Genomic DNA, 15,178 nt, shown 5'->3' on the forward strand with positions numbered 1-15,178 from the left:
AGCCTTATATAAATTATCTTACCATTGGCTCAGACCTTGCTTTCCTGCTTTGGTTTGTTTATATATAAATTGCCAAATGAAGAGCTTGGAGAGCACTCCGAATTTTTGTGTAGCTGGTTAGCTGTCCCCTTTCTTCTCTTGAAGTTTGGGAAGTGAAGAAGAAAGGAGATGCAAAGGTATGCAGAAGGGGCTGAGCAGACTTCTGTTAATCTTATTCACAAGAGATGATTGTTTACAGTGAATTTATCCAGCAAGGTGAGGAATATACTGGACTAAGTTTGGACCTGACTGAAGGGTTTGGGCATGTACTTAGGATTTGGGGCAAGCCTGTGCTTAATAAACGGTTCTCGCTCTACACTACTTAGCCTGCAGCACAGAAATTCCCCTGGGCCACACAGCCAGGCCCTTCCAGGCAAAACAGAAAACAGAAATCAGGAAGAGGTTTCTAGCTCCCTGTACCATCCTCTTCTGACCAGTACTGATGGTGCAGGCAGAACCCTAAAACTGCAGCTCACTTCCATAAATTTCTGATAATAATTCCTTACCTCAGGCTTCACCTTGTCATAAATTATCAGCCGCTCTGCAAATAGTGAGCACAATTAATTATTAATTTCTGGTTTATTATTGACTGACCATTTTGTCAAACAAACTATATGATAACCTGTAATAAACTCTTTCTATTTGCTGCTCTGACTTAGCAATTCCTAGTACAGCAAAACTGAAAAAATAAGATCAAGTCTCAGCCCACTTACAAAGATCATTAGTAACCATGTCTTGTACGCAAGAACTGGATTCGGGCCATGCTGACAAAGAGAATCAGTTTCCTATACTTGCAGGATGCTGTAATGAAATGCCTGATCCGATGAAGTTAGAGGAGTTATGATATTTTCATCATCATGTAATAAAGCATCAGGAAACATTCAAGCCTCTAATGTTATTGAATATCATGGTGGTGTTAATACTAACAGTGCACAGCTTGCAATGTAATGGAAGGAGGAAGAAGAAGGCCAAATGGTTTGGACTTTTGGTTTAAGGTGAACACTCTTCTCCAAATTAATTTGTTCTCCATCATTAAGTGACTGGTATAGTCAGGGTTTTGCATGCACTTGGAATGCCCTAGCATATTCATAAATAAGAAATAGTGGATAGAATAGGTAAATGTTTCTCATTTTTACTACAAAGCAAAAGCTATTAGAGGGAATAGTATGCTGGGGTTTTTTCAGTTACCTGTTTTTGGTGAATATTTAGTAATATTCTTTTAGGAAATGAAAGAACACAAGGTGATTTTTCATAGTAATCAGTAATGTGCTTTCATATGCATAAACATTTGCCATAGGTTATCATCCAAATTTATAACAAATTAATTAAAATGGAAAATTAAAACCAGTATTAAAACCAGTATTAACTGAAGTGCTGCTTGCCCAGAGTTCCAGTCACACTCAGCATATTTAATTCATTCCTGTAAATTCAGTAGGGTTTTGTGTAGAAATAAAACAAACAGCATTGCTATGTGCCTTCATTGTTTAGCTACTGTGCAATTTTTTTTGACTGCTGATATTATTTATAACTAGGAGGATTGTTTGTTTATTTTCCATTCGGAAAAAAAAAGGCAATGAAACATTTATTAAATTTATTTCTTTTTTAAACAACGGTAATAGAAAGATTTACAAGGACATAACAAAACAAGGACATAAAGAGTTTTATAAAGAATTTCATATAACCTTTTTTCTCCAAATCTATACAACTAATAGGAATATTATATGGTTTGCTTCTTTATTCAGTAATGAAGCTCTAATTTTCATTTTCACTGTACAGCTGTTGCACATCTCTCATTTGGATTTTGCCAGCACAAGCCCAAGCTCAGGATTACCGGCAAGAACAGTCTGCCTGGAGAGAGAAGTCGGGGCAGCCCGAAAAGCCCCCATCCCACCTTCTCCAAGCCAAGCTCCGCCAAAACTGGGCAGAGGTAGCTTGGATGGGAATACAGCAAGGGCATGTGGAGGATGTGCTCGACACTTCAAGTAGCTCCTGCCTATGGTATGGAGCTTCACAGCAATCTGGGAAGGAGTTTACCTTGCGCAGAGCCAGCACACACACCATGGAGCTCGTCGGCTGTGGCTCCAGACATCACACACTGTGCTTTCACAGCTCACATGTGGGAAAGAATGGCTGAAGGAAATCTCTGAGCTGTTCCCTGGTGGGCAACTCCTGGCTGGTCTGAGAGGACAGGTCACATTATGGCTCTACCCCTGGGTATATTTAATTTTGTGATTAGGAAATGGCATGGGACTTAGGTGGTATTTAGATCAAAGACCTTCTTAGCAGAACCCCTACAGATTCTTGCAGAATTGTGTTCACTGGGTGACTCCTGTAAATCTAAAATCTTTCGGGCATATGCCTCAGAGTGGCTTTTCCCTAACTCTAAAATTGTATATACAAAAGGCAGTGATCAGCAGATCCTAATCAGGCGAGCACATGGGACTTGTTAAGTGTCTTTCCTGCAGATCATGTTTCTGCCTCCTTCATGGCAGCAGAGCCAAAGGAAACACCCTATGTCCATTTTATAAGTTTTGATGTTATTTGGCTGTAAGCGAGGGCTAGGCCAGCTGCAGCCCTCCACTGCTCTTTAGGAGGAAGGAAAAGGCAAATGATAAATCTGTGTGTCTGCATCTATTCAACATGCTTTATATCTCTAACAGGTACATCAGTGTGACACCTAATAAATACATTTTGTTACAAATTTTTGTCACGTCCTTGCTAAATTTCCAAATTCTAAGGAACCTGATGGACTAAAAAGACTTCCTCCCCCTCCCCCATCTAAAAATAGTAAGCAAATCCCATGCAATAAATATGATTATCATTCTAGACTTCATGAAGAGAAGCTTTAAGCATATTGCATAAATTAAGTACATAATATAACAAATCCTATATGAGTTGTAAACAGTCTCCAACTAAGCAGGTTAACTGGCACACAAGTGTGAAATATTGCACAGTGAAACCTGTGTGCCCTAGGAGACTACCCTAGGGTACTGACAAATACTTTACAACATGAAATTACCTATATTAAGCAAACTGGCTCTGCAATTTAGCCAGAGAGGGTCTATAATTGGTTCAAGGTACAGCACTTTTTCCTAAGAGACCTGCTAAAACACTATGGATTTCAACGTCTACAGGCCAACAATGCAAATGTATAGTATTATGAATAAACTTTGTCACTTTGAATTGTTTTGAATTTTGTGGAAGATTTCATATCAATCAAAATAAAACATGCTAAAAATAAGTGTTTTCCAATTAATTTCATATAACTGAATTCATGGCAGCTGAATAATTAAAATTAAGATAAAATTAAAATTGTGTTAAATTCATGCAGTGAATTTATGTACATCAATTTTTTCAGCAGAAACAAGTAAACATTTTGATTTAAACAAGCTTAGTAACAGTAATTTCTGACATCAAATATTTGTGATATAATCTCTTATGGGATTTCCTTCACTTTTTTTCAAGTACAATTTTAAGACACTTTTAATAAGGGACACATCTCATTTAAATTGTTCTCCTGCCCTAAAAAGTGACTTGGTAAAAATGGCATGAGGAGGCTCTGGATTCATTATCACACTGATTTTTCTGACCAATGAGCTCAGTTTGTAAGTAAATTTCTAACTGCCAGCTGCACAAACTCAGCCTGGGTCCTGGATCCTTTCCATCTCATGCATCACCACCAGTAATAAATGTCTTGTATGCCAGAATATGCCCTCCGTGGCATCTGTGCAATCCCAGTGCCATCCATGAATTTGCACAGGTGTTGCTGGGGCCAGACTTTCAAATCAATAGGGTTACACACAAGTGACTGAGGAAATTATCTTCCAAACAGAGCTACTAGTACTACAGTGATCTGTGGAATGGAAGGGACCCTATCTGACTGGTAGAGCCAGGTTTTAGTCTCACAACCAGGAAGAAAAGTGTTTTGCCTTGCAAACAAAAGTCTGAGAGGGGTGAGATGTATGTGAAACATCCCGACACTATTTTTTATGCTGTTTCTTATAGAATAAAATGGGTTTGCAATGTTCTTTTGCTCAAAGAACATATTCAGAATTTTTTTTTTATAAGATGTACTTTGCAATTGGGATGACATTATGAAAGAAGGTAAGTGATACATCTTGGTGTCTTAAAATGTCTCCTTGTCTAAGATCAGTATGTTGGGCTGAGAGGAAATGGCCTGCCCATATTGTCTCAGTGAGACAGCACTGGCATGCAATGCCTCAGGGGAGCGTGCTGGAGGAACAACCATACTCCAGGATGCCAGACTTGGAGTCACAACATAGTTGTAAGAATAAGGTTACTTTCTGCTCCATTTTTAAGTCCTGGATTATTTCAACCAATGTACACAATCTCTTTTTCTCAATATGTCCTTGACAATCATCTGTTTACAAGCAGTGGTCAAGCTATGTTTCTAGAGCTACTTACAGGCAGTAAGAAGTTCAAAGGCAGTACTTCTGTCACAGCTCTGTTGTGACCAGGAGTAGAGCTGTGCATTGGACAATGAGTAAGGTGAATATTTAGCTCTGGCAGGAGGTGAGTTAGGAGGAGCTGTTTCTGCTCCTACTAACACCTTCTCTGGGCTCCAGCTGGACCCTCCAGCAGCAGAGGATCACACTGTCCAGGAAAATACTACACTCTGTGCTGAGCAGTCAGAAAACCACCACAGCACTGCCCTTGCCAGAGTGGTATCTGATGCACATACTTTTGACAAAATAAAGATTTCAGCACAAAAAAACAGGGTGAAATACGACTGGATACCTTTGTCTGCATTTAGTTTCAAATTGAATTTAAACTGAGTTTTTCTAGATTTTTTCCAAACTAATTTATCCTCTCAAATGATTACTCTACTTCAGTTAAATGACTGCAGTTCACCTCTTTATCTGAAGCTCGGTTGTTACACCTGTCAGCTCTGGACACCTATATACTTGCATTTTCAAAACAAAGACTTTGTGTAAACCAGTCTTAAGCAATCTCAGCTCCAAGAGCATGTGGTAGCTATCATACAGTAAATGAAAAAAACAGGAGAGGATGCCATTTTCCTAGCAATGACAGAGAAGTTGAATTTTTCATGTGAATTAGCAGCTTAAGATAAAAACTCTCAGGAAGGGAAGATTTACCAAACCTTAAAAAGCACAGCTGGTGTGCCTTTTCACTATTTTACCCTGTGCTAACTAACATGAGGTAAGATCACAGCTTATTTCTTTCATCATGAATGCAAGACACAAGGAATTTTTGTTTATTCCAGAAAAGATCCCTAGGAAATGTGTCTGTGAACTAACCTCGTGTTTGACCACTCTGTTCAGAATTCATCATTTTTTTTTTCTGTTTTCTGTTAAGACAAAACTCTCTTGACACTGTAATTCTTTCTTCTTCAATTTTGAATCCGCAGCTTGTGACTGAAACCACTTCCCACACCTTGCAGAAGGTGCGTAACTCCAGTTTTCCCACACATTCCCCAGGCAAAGTCATTTTGGGCTCTCCAGACAAAAATCTGCAGCACAATTTAGAACAGGCAAGAAATAAATAGCCAGAGGAACACTGTACTCATAGTACTGTTTATCATCAGAGTTAGCACAGTAAAAATCTTGGCTCTCAGTTTACTCAGATTTAACACAGAGAGTAGGCATAGGAATATCCTCCACTTTTTCTGAAACAGTATTTCTTAAACAACAAATTTTTTTTGCTCATATTTAATTCCTGTTTGATAGTCAAAATCTTGCAAGGACAGCATAAGGTTAGTCTTTTAAAAACATGGATCGCTTCACCTTTTTAAGCACTGATGAGGGTAGATGTAAGCACATCGGGCCACAAGCAGAGGGCCTATATTCCCATGTGAAGTGTTTCCTACTGGCTTCAGGCCTTTGGAGGTACCTCGGCAGCTTCTTGCCTTTGAGACCTCAGTGCTTTCATGCCATTCTCATGCTGCACAGCACTCAGAATAACACATCCCCAAAACTAGAGCACTCGGAAGAGCAGTGTAGATGTAGACCCACAAAAACAGCCTCCATCCAAGGGGACAAGCATTAACCTCTCTAATTAATCCTGTTTTACCTGTTTTCTCTCACTTTCTGTCATAGCCTAGCCTTCTATTGACCTAGATAATGGAAAGATGATTATTCATTTGAATTTCAAAAGAACGAGTAGTGGGCTGTTAGCTCTAACTGCTGCACTCTAATAGGAATATACATGCATGCATACAATTATTGAACTGCTTTTAGAACAGAAAAATATTTCATTTTAACAGTAATATCTACTTATTCATGTACATCTTTTAATCAGATTTCTAAAATCCTCTAGTTTTCTTTTTAATTTTTTTTCCTAGAGTGTGGCTACTATTTATCAGTCTGTTTTCATGTTCATTATTTTCCTAGTGCTATCCTCAAAATACAACAAAACCCAATCAGAACATGCCATTTAACAAGCACAAGAAAATGGTAATGCTGTTTATATTTAAGAAATCACTTCTGAGGAAAAATTGAAATGCTGCCAAGACACGTCAGAAAATGAGATATACTACAAAAATAGAAAAATGGTATTTATGAATGTTATGTGACACCTATAGTATTAAAACATGTTTTCACAGGGACACATATGAAGGAGAAGAAACATCCCAGAAGAAGTCTGGTGTAATGACAGTGGCTTCAATTTACACTAAAGCTTTATTAAAAATTATCTCTCCTGACCTTAATGTGTTAAATGTCAGGTTCTGTCATCCTGGTGGATGGAACCCCAGTCTTATCAATATTGATTATACGGCTTCCATTGTAATTGAATGAAAGTTTTCCAAAATAGTTAATGGCTTTTGGAAAATGATGATTCAAAAAAATAAGAGTATTTTGTGAAAATTCATTGCTTTGATTAATTTCACAAGAAATAAAGATTCAATTTTCATTTCATCAGCTTGAATTTTATGTGATTATATGACATAATGAAATCTCCCATAAAGCTGAAACACCAACAACAGATTAAAACATTTTGACACATTTCATTTTGCAAAACTACACCATTATTTCTTTCAAGATTCAAAATACATGTAAAAACCTCACTCTCTCATGGGGTATCTGAATACTGGTATTTACAGAAAAAAAAACACTAAGAAATAGGGTTAACTGAGACATTGGTATTCTGGTATCATTCCAGTAAAGGGTCCCAGCAGCAGCAAAGCTGCCTTCCCTGGCAGTTAAGTACCTATGTACTCCTGAGACTCCTGTCCGCATCGTCATTACAAGAAACATACTTTCACTCTTTCCGAAATCCTTGTGACACACACGGCTCTACAGTGTTCCCAATTTGAGTGAGTCCTCACCCGGATGGAGCAGGAAGTGTTAAACTCACAGACCTCTTGGAAGGAATGCCCTGTCCTGCCAACAGCCCTCCTCGGAGAGACCACAGCTGACCACAGCTGCGACAAGAACTCAGGCACTCCCTCACCAAGGTACTGCACACTCTCCTCATGTGGTTTCTGTAAATTTTAACATTTTATGACAGGTCGAGAACCTTGCCAGTCAAATTTTCCATTTTATCTCCTGTCTCTCAAAGGATAAGAATTACTGTGGAGCTAGATTGTACCACGAGGTGCAATCGCAAGGAGAGAGAGGCAACAAATCACTGCTGGGGGCACTCACGGGCAGGCAGAGCAGTATTTTTCAAAATCTATCTTAACGATGAAGTAGCTGAGCCTTCTTCAGCTGTGCCCTTTTCCTTTCCTCTACTCTGTGCACCCAGCTGGGGTCAGGCAGGGGAAGTGACACGACAACATGTATCTGCCTCAAATGTATCCTTCAAACTCCTCCAGACTCCTGACAAGTGCAGCTGAGACCTGGTAGCCCTAAGTATGTATCCATAAGCTAAAAGAGGTATGTGACTGGGGTTTTTTGTTTGTTTTGTTCCTGTAACAGCACTAGTCACTCTGCAGCCCTATGATATCATAGTCACATCATTCAGACACAATAATTTTTCTATGGTCTGAGAGAAATGAACCACTGTGATAATTAGAGGATGATTTACCAGAGGACCTGCTGCACCTTTAGCACCAGTTCATAGGACGTGCTCTGGCAGAGGAGAGGCTGTGCCAGGGCTCATTCCTCTTGCTGCCATCATGTCTGTATCCATCCAGCCATCACAAAATTTATTAAACTTTTCTTTTTTAATAACTGCAAGTGGTAGCTGGAAAGACACAAAGAGACCCACAAAACAGTTTGGGTATCCATTTTCAGCATATGTGTTGCAATCAAAATGACCAAAGGCACACCACCAGCTTTGGATTCCACAAATTCTGTGATAAAAACAAACGGGATTATCCAGAATAGGTGGATCTGCTACGGGCGTCTTGAATATGTCTCGATGTTTCCGGGAAAACAAACATATAAACAGAAAATCAGCACTGTTTGATGCTATCTGCAAGTTCTCATCCCGTACTTCGGAGAAGCCGCCTTTATACTCTGCCCACACCACGCGGTTAGTGCCTCCAGGTGGGTGCGACGATGCTCCGTCCCTCCTGCGGGCAGCACCCGCGTTCCCCGGGGGACCAGGGGACCTCCCCCCGCCCCGGGCACCGCCGAGGCACCGTTCGCATCCGCGGCAACTGGGAGTGCGCTCGGCTCTGCCCTGCGGCCCCACAGCCCCTCTCGCTACCGACGAGCCACCGAGACAAGCCCCGGGAGGGCAGGAGCCACAGCGCCTGGAGCGCTCCTTCGGGGGCCCAGGGGCCCGGCCGCACTGCGGAGGAGAAGCAGGCCGTGTGCGGGCCGCGGAGGACTCCGTGCCCCGGCCAGGGCCGCTCGGGAACCCGCGGCGGGGCCGGTCCCGGTGCTCCCCCCGCGGGGCCGTCGCGCCGCCGCCGCGGAGTTCCAGCGCCCCCTGCCGTCCGCCGGCTGCTCCGCGCGGGGCTCCGCCGCCTCCTGAGGCAGCGGGACGCGGGGTGAGCTGCCACCGCCCCTCACCGCCCCGCGCCCGGCGGTGGGGCACAGCGGGCGAAGCCCCCGCGGCGGCGCCGCCGACCCACGGGCGGAGGGAAGGGAAGGAAAGGGAGAGGATCGGACGGGCCGCCGACACGCCAGGAGCGCCGGCAGCACCGCCCCCGCGGCCGCGCCCCCGCGCGGGGGTGTGTCCGCGCACCGCAGGGTGGGCGTGGTGGTGGGCGGTGCCGGGCGTCGCCATTGGCCGGCGGCGGGAGTGATGTCACCCATATGAGGCGCTGATAACGCGCGGGGCGCGGAGCCCGGAGTTCGGCGGGGCGGGCAGCGCGCGCGCGGCAGGGCGGGCGGCGGCGCCGCGAGGCCGGGGCACGGGCACAGCGCGCGCCCAGCGCACCAGCCCAGCCGCGCCCGACCCGGCCCGGCCCGACCCGGCCCGGCCGCACCGCCCGGCACGGGCACTGCCACAGCCCCGGCACTGCCACAGCCCCGCCGGCACCCGCGGGATCCGCCTCGCAGCAGGGGCAAGGTGCGGCGGTGGGAGGCGGCGGCGGAGCGGCTTTGTTGGCTTGGAGGGGAGCGGCGCCTCGGCGAGAGCCCACCATGGTGCAGCAGGCAGAGAGTACGGAGGCGGAGAGCAACCTGCCCCGGGAGGCGATGGACACCGAAGAGGGCGAGTTCATGGCTTGCAGCCCCGTCGCTTTGGACGAGAGCGACCCGGACTGGTGCAAAACGGCGTCGGGACACATAAAGAGACCGATGAACGCGTTCATGGTGTGGTCCAAGATCGAGCGGAGAAAAATCATGGAGCAGTCCCCAGACATGCACAACGCCGAGATCTCCAAGCGGCTGGGCAAGCGGTGGAAAATGCTGAAGGACAGCGAGAAGATCCCTTTCATCCGGGAGGCGGAGAGGCTGCGGCTCAAGCACATGGCCGATTACCCCGACTACAAGTACCGGCCCAGGAAAAAGCCCAAAATGGACCCGTCGGCCAAGCCCAACGCCAGCCAAAGTCCCGAGAAAAACGCGCCCGCGAGCAGCGGCGGCAGCAAGAGCGCCAAGAGCTCCAGCAAGAAGTGCAGCAAGCTGAAAGCCTCCTCTGGCTCCTCGCCCCCAAAGCCGGGAGCCAAAACCGCCCACCACGGGGACTACACGGGAGACGAGTACGTCTTCGGCACCCTGAAAGTGAGCAGCAAGACGGTCAAGTGCGTCTTCATGGATGAGGATGAGGATGAGGACGAGGACGAGGACGAGCTGCAGCTGCGGATCAAGCAGGAGGCGGAGGAGGAGGACGAGGACGAGGAGCCGGGGCCGCAGCAGCTCCGGCGGTACAACGTGGCCAAAGTGCCGGCCAGCCCTACCTTGAGCTCCTCGGCGGAGTCCACCGAGGGGGCCAGCCTGTACGAGGAGGTGCGGGGCGGCGCCGCGGCGGCGGGCGGCGGCAGCAGACTCTACTACAGCTTCAAGAACATCACCAAGCAGGGCCCGCCGCCGCCGCAGCAGCCGCCCGGCCTCTCCCCGGCCTCCTCCCGGTCCATCTCCACCTCGTCGGCCGGCAGCGAGGAGGCGGACGACCTGCTCTTCGACCTCAGCCTCAACTTCTCCCAGCACGGCCACGCCGCCGCCGAGCTGGGGGCGGGCGCCGCCGCCGGCAACCTCTCCCTCTCGCTGGTGGACAAGGACCTGGACTCCTTCAGCGAGGGCAGCCTCGGCTCCCACTTCGAGTTCCCCGACTACTGCACCCCGGAGCTGAGCGAGATGATCGCGGGCGACTGGCTGGAGGCGAACTTCTCCGACCTGGTGTTCACGTACTGAGCCGGGGAGGCGGTGAGAGCGGCGCAGCTGGAGCGGCGCAACGCCGGCGATGATGATGATAACGATGATAATGATTGAAAAAAAGTCTTGTTTTCTTAAAAAAAAAAAAAATCTCGAAGTTAGTTCCGAACCCGGGAGTTGTGATTTTATTTTTTTTTAATTATTTTTTTTGTGTTTTTTTTTTTTAATTTTTATTGAGTTTGGTGATCACAACAACAACAGCAAAGGCAAATGGGACTGGGGGAAAAAAGATACAGAAGGCGCTGTTTGAAGCTTGTCGGTCTCTGATTGAAGTCTGGAAGATGGTCTGCAAAGAAGTCTTTTGGCAGCACAACTGTTACTCAAGGGGGTTTGTGGATTTTTTTATTTTTTTTCCCGTGAGAGATCTTAAAGAACTGTTCTTTTTTTTTTTTTTTTTTTCTGAAAGGGACCATTGCAACTTTTTTTGGAGGGAGAAAACTGATGTCTTCTATGCATCCGATTCTTAACAAAGCTGCAGGGAGCTTGAAAAAATGCAGACTGTACAAACGCTTACAAATAACTGAACTGACTTAAGATCAGAGTTTACTTTTCAGATCAAATTGTTTATGGTTTTACAAATGTGATTTCTACTTGCCAACTTTTTTTTTTGTAACTTGTTCCCTTATACCTCCTTGATTGAATACCAGACAGCCTAGACCTCAGTACAAAAAGGTATTGAAACATTTTTGATACATAACAGACCTCAGTCTTTTTTAAAAATTAATATATTTTCAGGCGTATTTTTGTACAGTGAAAAGGGAACATTCTTGCTGTGTTTTTTCAGTAAGACTTTTCAGGCACTTCTTCCCTTTTATTTTCTTTGTTTTTCTCTGTTTTTAGCATGCAAGTTTGTTGGTACGTTACGTCCTGGTTTTAAAAGGATTAAAATTTTAAAAAAGTAATCCTTGCATCTAAAGGCCTTGTGGTTTAAAAAAAAAAAAAAACAAACACTTTTTTTGTACAGCTATAGTTCAGATTTGTTCAATATTTGTAGGTAAAGATTTATTGAAAATGGTGATATAGACCTCAGAGCTGTTATCTTAGTTTAAAAGATTGTATATGTACTGTACTATAGTAGGACTTTATGTATCTCATACGCTGTGATATGTGGATGGGGCCCCAGATGGAAGGTATGAAACTGGATTCTCGATTTTAGCAAAAAAAAAAAGAAGAAAAAAGAAAAAAGGCACATAGTTAAAAAAGTTTCTCATGTTGTGCAATATAATCTAAAGTACAGACCATCTGCATATTTTGTAGCAAATGATGGCAAAAGCAGACTTGTGCACTGTCAACATCATAGCCTGTTTTTTTTTTTTTTTTTTTTTTTAAATGCTGAAAGTCTGTATCTTGACAATTTTAATAAATCAGCTGGAACTGATAGAAACTCGTATCGCAATTAGTGTCTGTAGCAGTAACGCTGGAGATGTCGTGTTGTCACCCCTTGTCCGCGGAGGAGCGGTAGCTGTAGGCTGTTGTGCATGATCAGAGCTAGAGGGGAAGGAGAGTCAGGACTACTTTTTTCCTTTTCTTCTCTCGTCGCCTGTTTCCCACCGGCTTTGCTCCGCGGGGCCGCGGTTCGCTTGCTCGGGCCGCTCTGGGCGGCGGCAGGTCGGTTCGCCCCGGGTGTTTTCGGCTCTGCCGCCTTCTCCCACCGCCAGCCGGCGGGGGGACGAGCCCAGCTCCCGGGGCGGCCCCCGCAGCCGCTTTCCAGGGCGGGGAGCTCCAGGCGGGAGGCGCGGCGGGGCCGGGTACCCGCTCCCACCGCCGCCGGGGACGCGACTGCCCCCCCTCTGCATGCTCCAGGTCCTCTTCCCCTCTGCGGTTTTTCCTTTCCCGCTCCCGTTTTTGATGAGTAGCCTGGGCGAGATTCGAGGTGGAGGTGCTGGGGGGTAGCGGTGCTGCATCTCCTCCACCCCGGGTCCTCCACCCCGGGCAGCGCTCGGCCCGCTAAGGCGGCCCCGGCCCCTCTGGAGAGCCACCCGCCGCGCCTGGCGGGCAGGGCAGGGCAGGGGATGGGGGGGGTACGAGCTTGGGCTGTAGGTGAGCAGACTTTGTCAGTGTGCTTTTTTTTGGGGGGGTTTTTTTGGGTTTTTTTTTGTACCTTAGGAGCCATCAGATTTCAGTTGTGCACTCTGAAATAGCTGCTGATGGCAATAAACAGACTCACGAGGTGGAAGTTTGTTTCTCAAGAAGTTTACTTTTTTTATCTGATAGGCATTGATAAATTATTATTACTTTTTTTTTTTTTCTCCGCTAATTAATGATCCAGCTGTTTACAGGGACAATTCACTGTGCTGGTATTTTGGTGGCAACCACTGCTACAGGCTTTCAGACTTGCTGAAATGAAAATCCTGCATACATATTTGTAAGGCATAATAAAACATAACATTAAAACCTGCATGCATGTTATGTTTAATCAAAGACAACTCTTAGGCATTTAAGTGGTGAGATATCTTACTTTAGGTTAGTTAAACTGGTAGTAAAATGATTAATATAATCTGATCTCTTTCTAATAATAATAATAATAATAATAAAACACTCATGATTCTAAATAAAAGTTGTTTGGCCTAAATCTTTGCTATCAGAAAAGAGATATAGCATATCTGGGAACTCAAATTTATGTCTTGCATTGTGATAATTTTTTATGAGAAACTGTGTTTTAAAACAAACTTAATTACAGTACACAAGATATCCTTGGCAATGGATAGTCCTCAATAAAACAGAGTTTCTTGAATTTTCAGTTTTTGGTCTCAAATGATTAGTGTGTTCTCCATGTAATAACTTAGAAATCAGATTGAAAACAAATGACATTTATCTCTTCTAAGGCAAAAGAGTGAAAGAAAATAGATACACTGAAGTGCTCTAGCCTAACCATTCACTATCCTGCTATCGAAAATCCGGTTTTGGACTAGGGTGATGGAGTAAGTTGATCAGGTTCTAAGTCTTAAAACTGAGCCAAAATTCTCTTAGTAATTCTTCAAGCTATCATGAGGTTGGGATGACTTGTTCTTTCAGTCCCTTTCTTCTGATATGCATCCTTATTTATTAAAGTGATAATAGGCAGTGTCATTAAACATTTGTGCTTTACAGATGTTCAGTGAGTTATGAATGATTATGGTCAAATACAGGCTGCATTTAGTTTGCATTGTAATAAGGTCTGTGTCTCAGCCTACAAAAATTTTGACTTTCGTATATTTTTGGAAGCTGTTTTTAAAATTATCATTTAAAATAGTAGTCAAGGATAACTGATTTAAAGGATCCAAGTATAGAGCAATCAGGCATATTTTAAAAGAGCAACAGGTCTACTTTAGTCAAAGAATATAATGCCCACTCAAAAGTATATCTTTTTTTTCTTCTAAATGGGAATTATACAGTACTCTATCAGAGGAATATTTTGAGTGAAGGTATATGGTGCAGGGAAACAATTTTTTTTGGCCAAGCAGTTGAGTTGTTTTTATTTTAGAGTTTATTGTATCACATTACTCAAGGAAAAATTAGGTAGTGTTCTGTTTAAGCCACTACATAGTTAGGGCTGAAGTTTGATGCTGTTGAATGCCTAAGCTCCTGCTGATCTCAGTGAGAGTAAAAAACAATCTTCTAATGAATGATACCATCTGCTAAGCTACTGGATTTATTTTTTTTGCTTTTGTCATAAGTAATAATATTTATACCTTCTGTTTCTCTTTCCTTTTTGTTTTTTAGTGTGCATAGGAATCTGTTGACATGCTAGAGCAGTCCTGTTGCAGGCCTAGTATCTCCCATGGCCTTTTTCCCCACATTCCTTGCATTTGTTTCTGTACAGTACTACTCTACGTGTAATAGAACTCAGTGATAGGAGGGAGAAAAATGAGCTTTTCTATGTTGAAAGACAGTTTGCTTGCTAACACTGAGGATGTCAACTCAATGTAAAAAACGTAATCAAACATGCTGATTCTTTTTATTTTAAAAGTGAACATTTTTTACAAACTTACCATTTTTCCTCTTTTGTTGTTTTTGTCATGTTTTTTCTCTCTTCCTTTTAAAAGAACCATAATGAAGAAATATTTTCTTTCTTTAGGTGCAGTCTTTTGCAAATGTGGTAGAAAGACTCATTCCACTCTTAAGTGCTACGTGCTCTTTAGGCATTCACTGACATTCAGATGAAACTTCTTCAAGTTTATTGAATGTGATTTGCATGCGTGCAGTATGATCCTTCTTTGCTCATGCCTTTTTGAGGAAAGTGCAACTCTGTTGTTACACCAAGGGAAAACTGGTGTGGGGTCAAAGTCAGGGCCATATAAATTTTAGGTGTTTGATATTCAACACAGTTCATGAGGTTCCATTTTACATCTTCACAATTGTTGCCTAGTAAGGCCTTAAACCTACTCTGGTTAAAAATAAAAATAAAA

General features: G+C 44.0%; 1 protein-coding gene across 1 annotated transcript; it reads left to right on the top strand.

Annotated features, from left to right (window-relative positions):
- Nucleotides 1-9,311: 9,311 nt before the first annotated feature.
- Nucleotides 9,312-12,174, top strand: SOX11 (SRY-box transcription factor 11). The gene has a single exon (XM_064650475.1). It carries the CDS (start codon nt 9,558-9,560, stop codon nt 10,767-10,769), a length of 1,212 nt encoding a protein of 403 aa, XP_064506545.1. The 5' UTR covers nt 9,312-9,557; the 3' UTR covers nt 10,770-12,174.
- Nucleotides 12,175-15,178: the final 3,004 nt, after the last annotated feature.

The sequence above is a fragment of the Pseudopipra pipra genome, chromosome 3 (assembly GCF_036250125.1).
Source record: "Pseudopipra pipra isolate bDixPip1 chromosome 3, bDixPip1.hap1, whole genome shotgun sequence".
NCBI lineage: Eukaryota > Metazoa > Chordata > Aves > Passeriformes > Pipridae > Pseudopipra > Pseudopipra pipra.

Bases quoted from the DNA above. Each gene is read 5' to 3' on its own strand.
- SOX11 (XM_064650475.1), top strand. From the start codon at position 9,558: ATGGTGCAGCAGGCAGAGAGTACGGAGGCGGAGAGCAACCTGCCCCGG.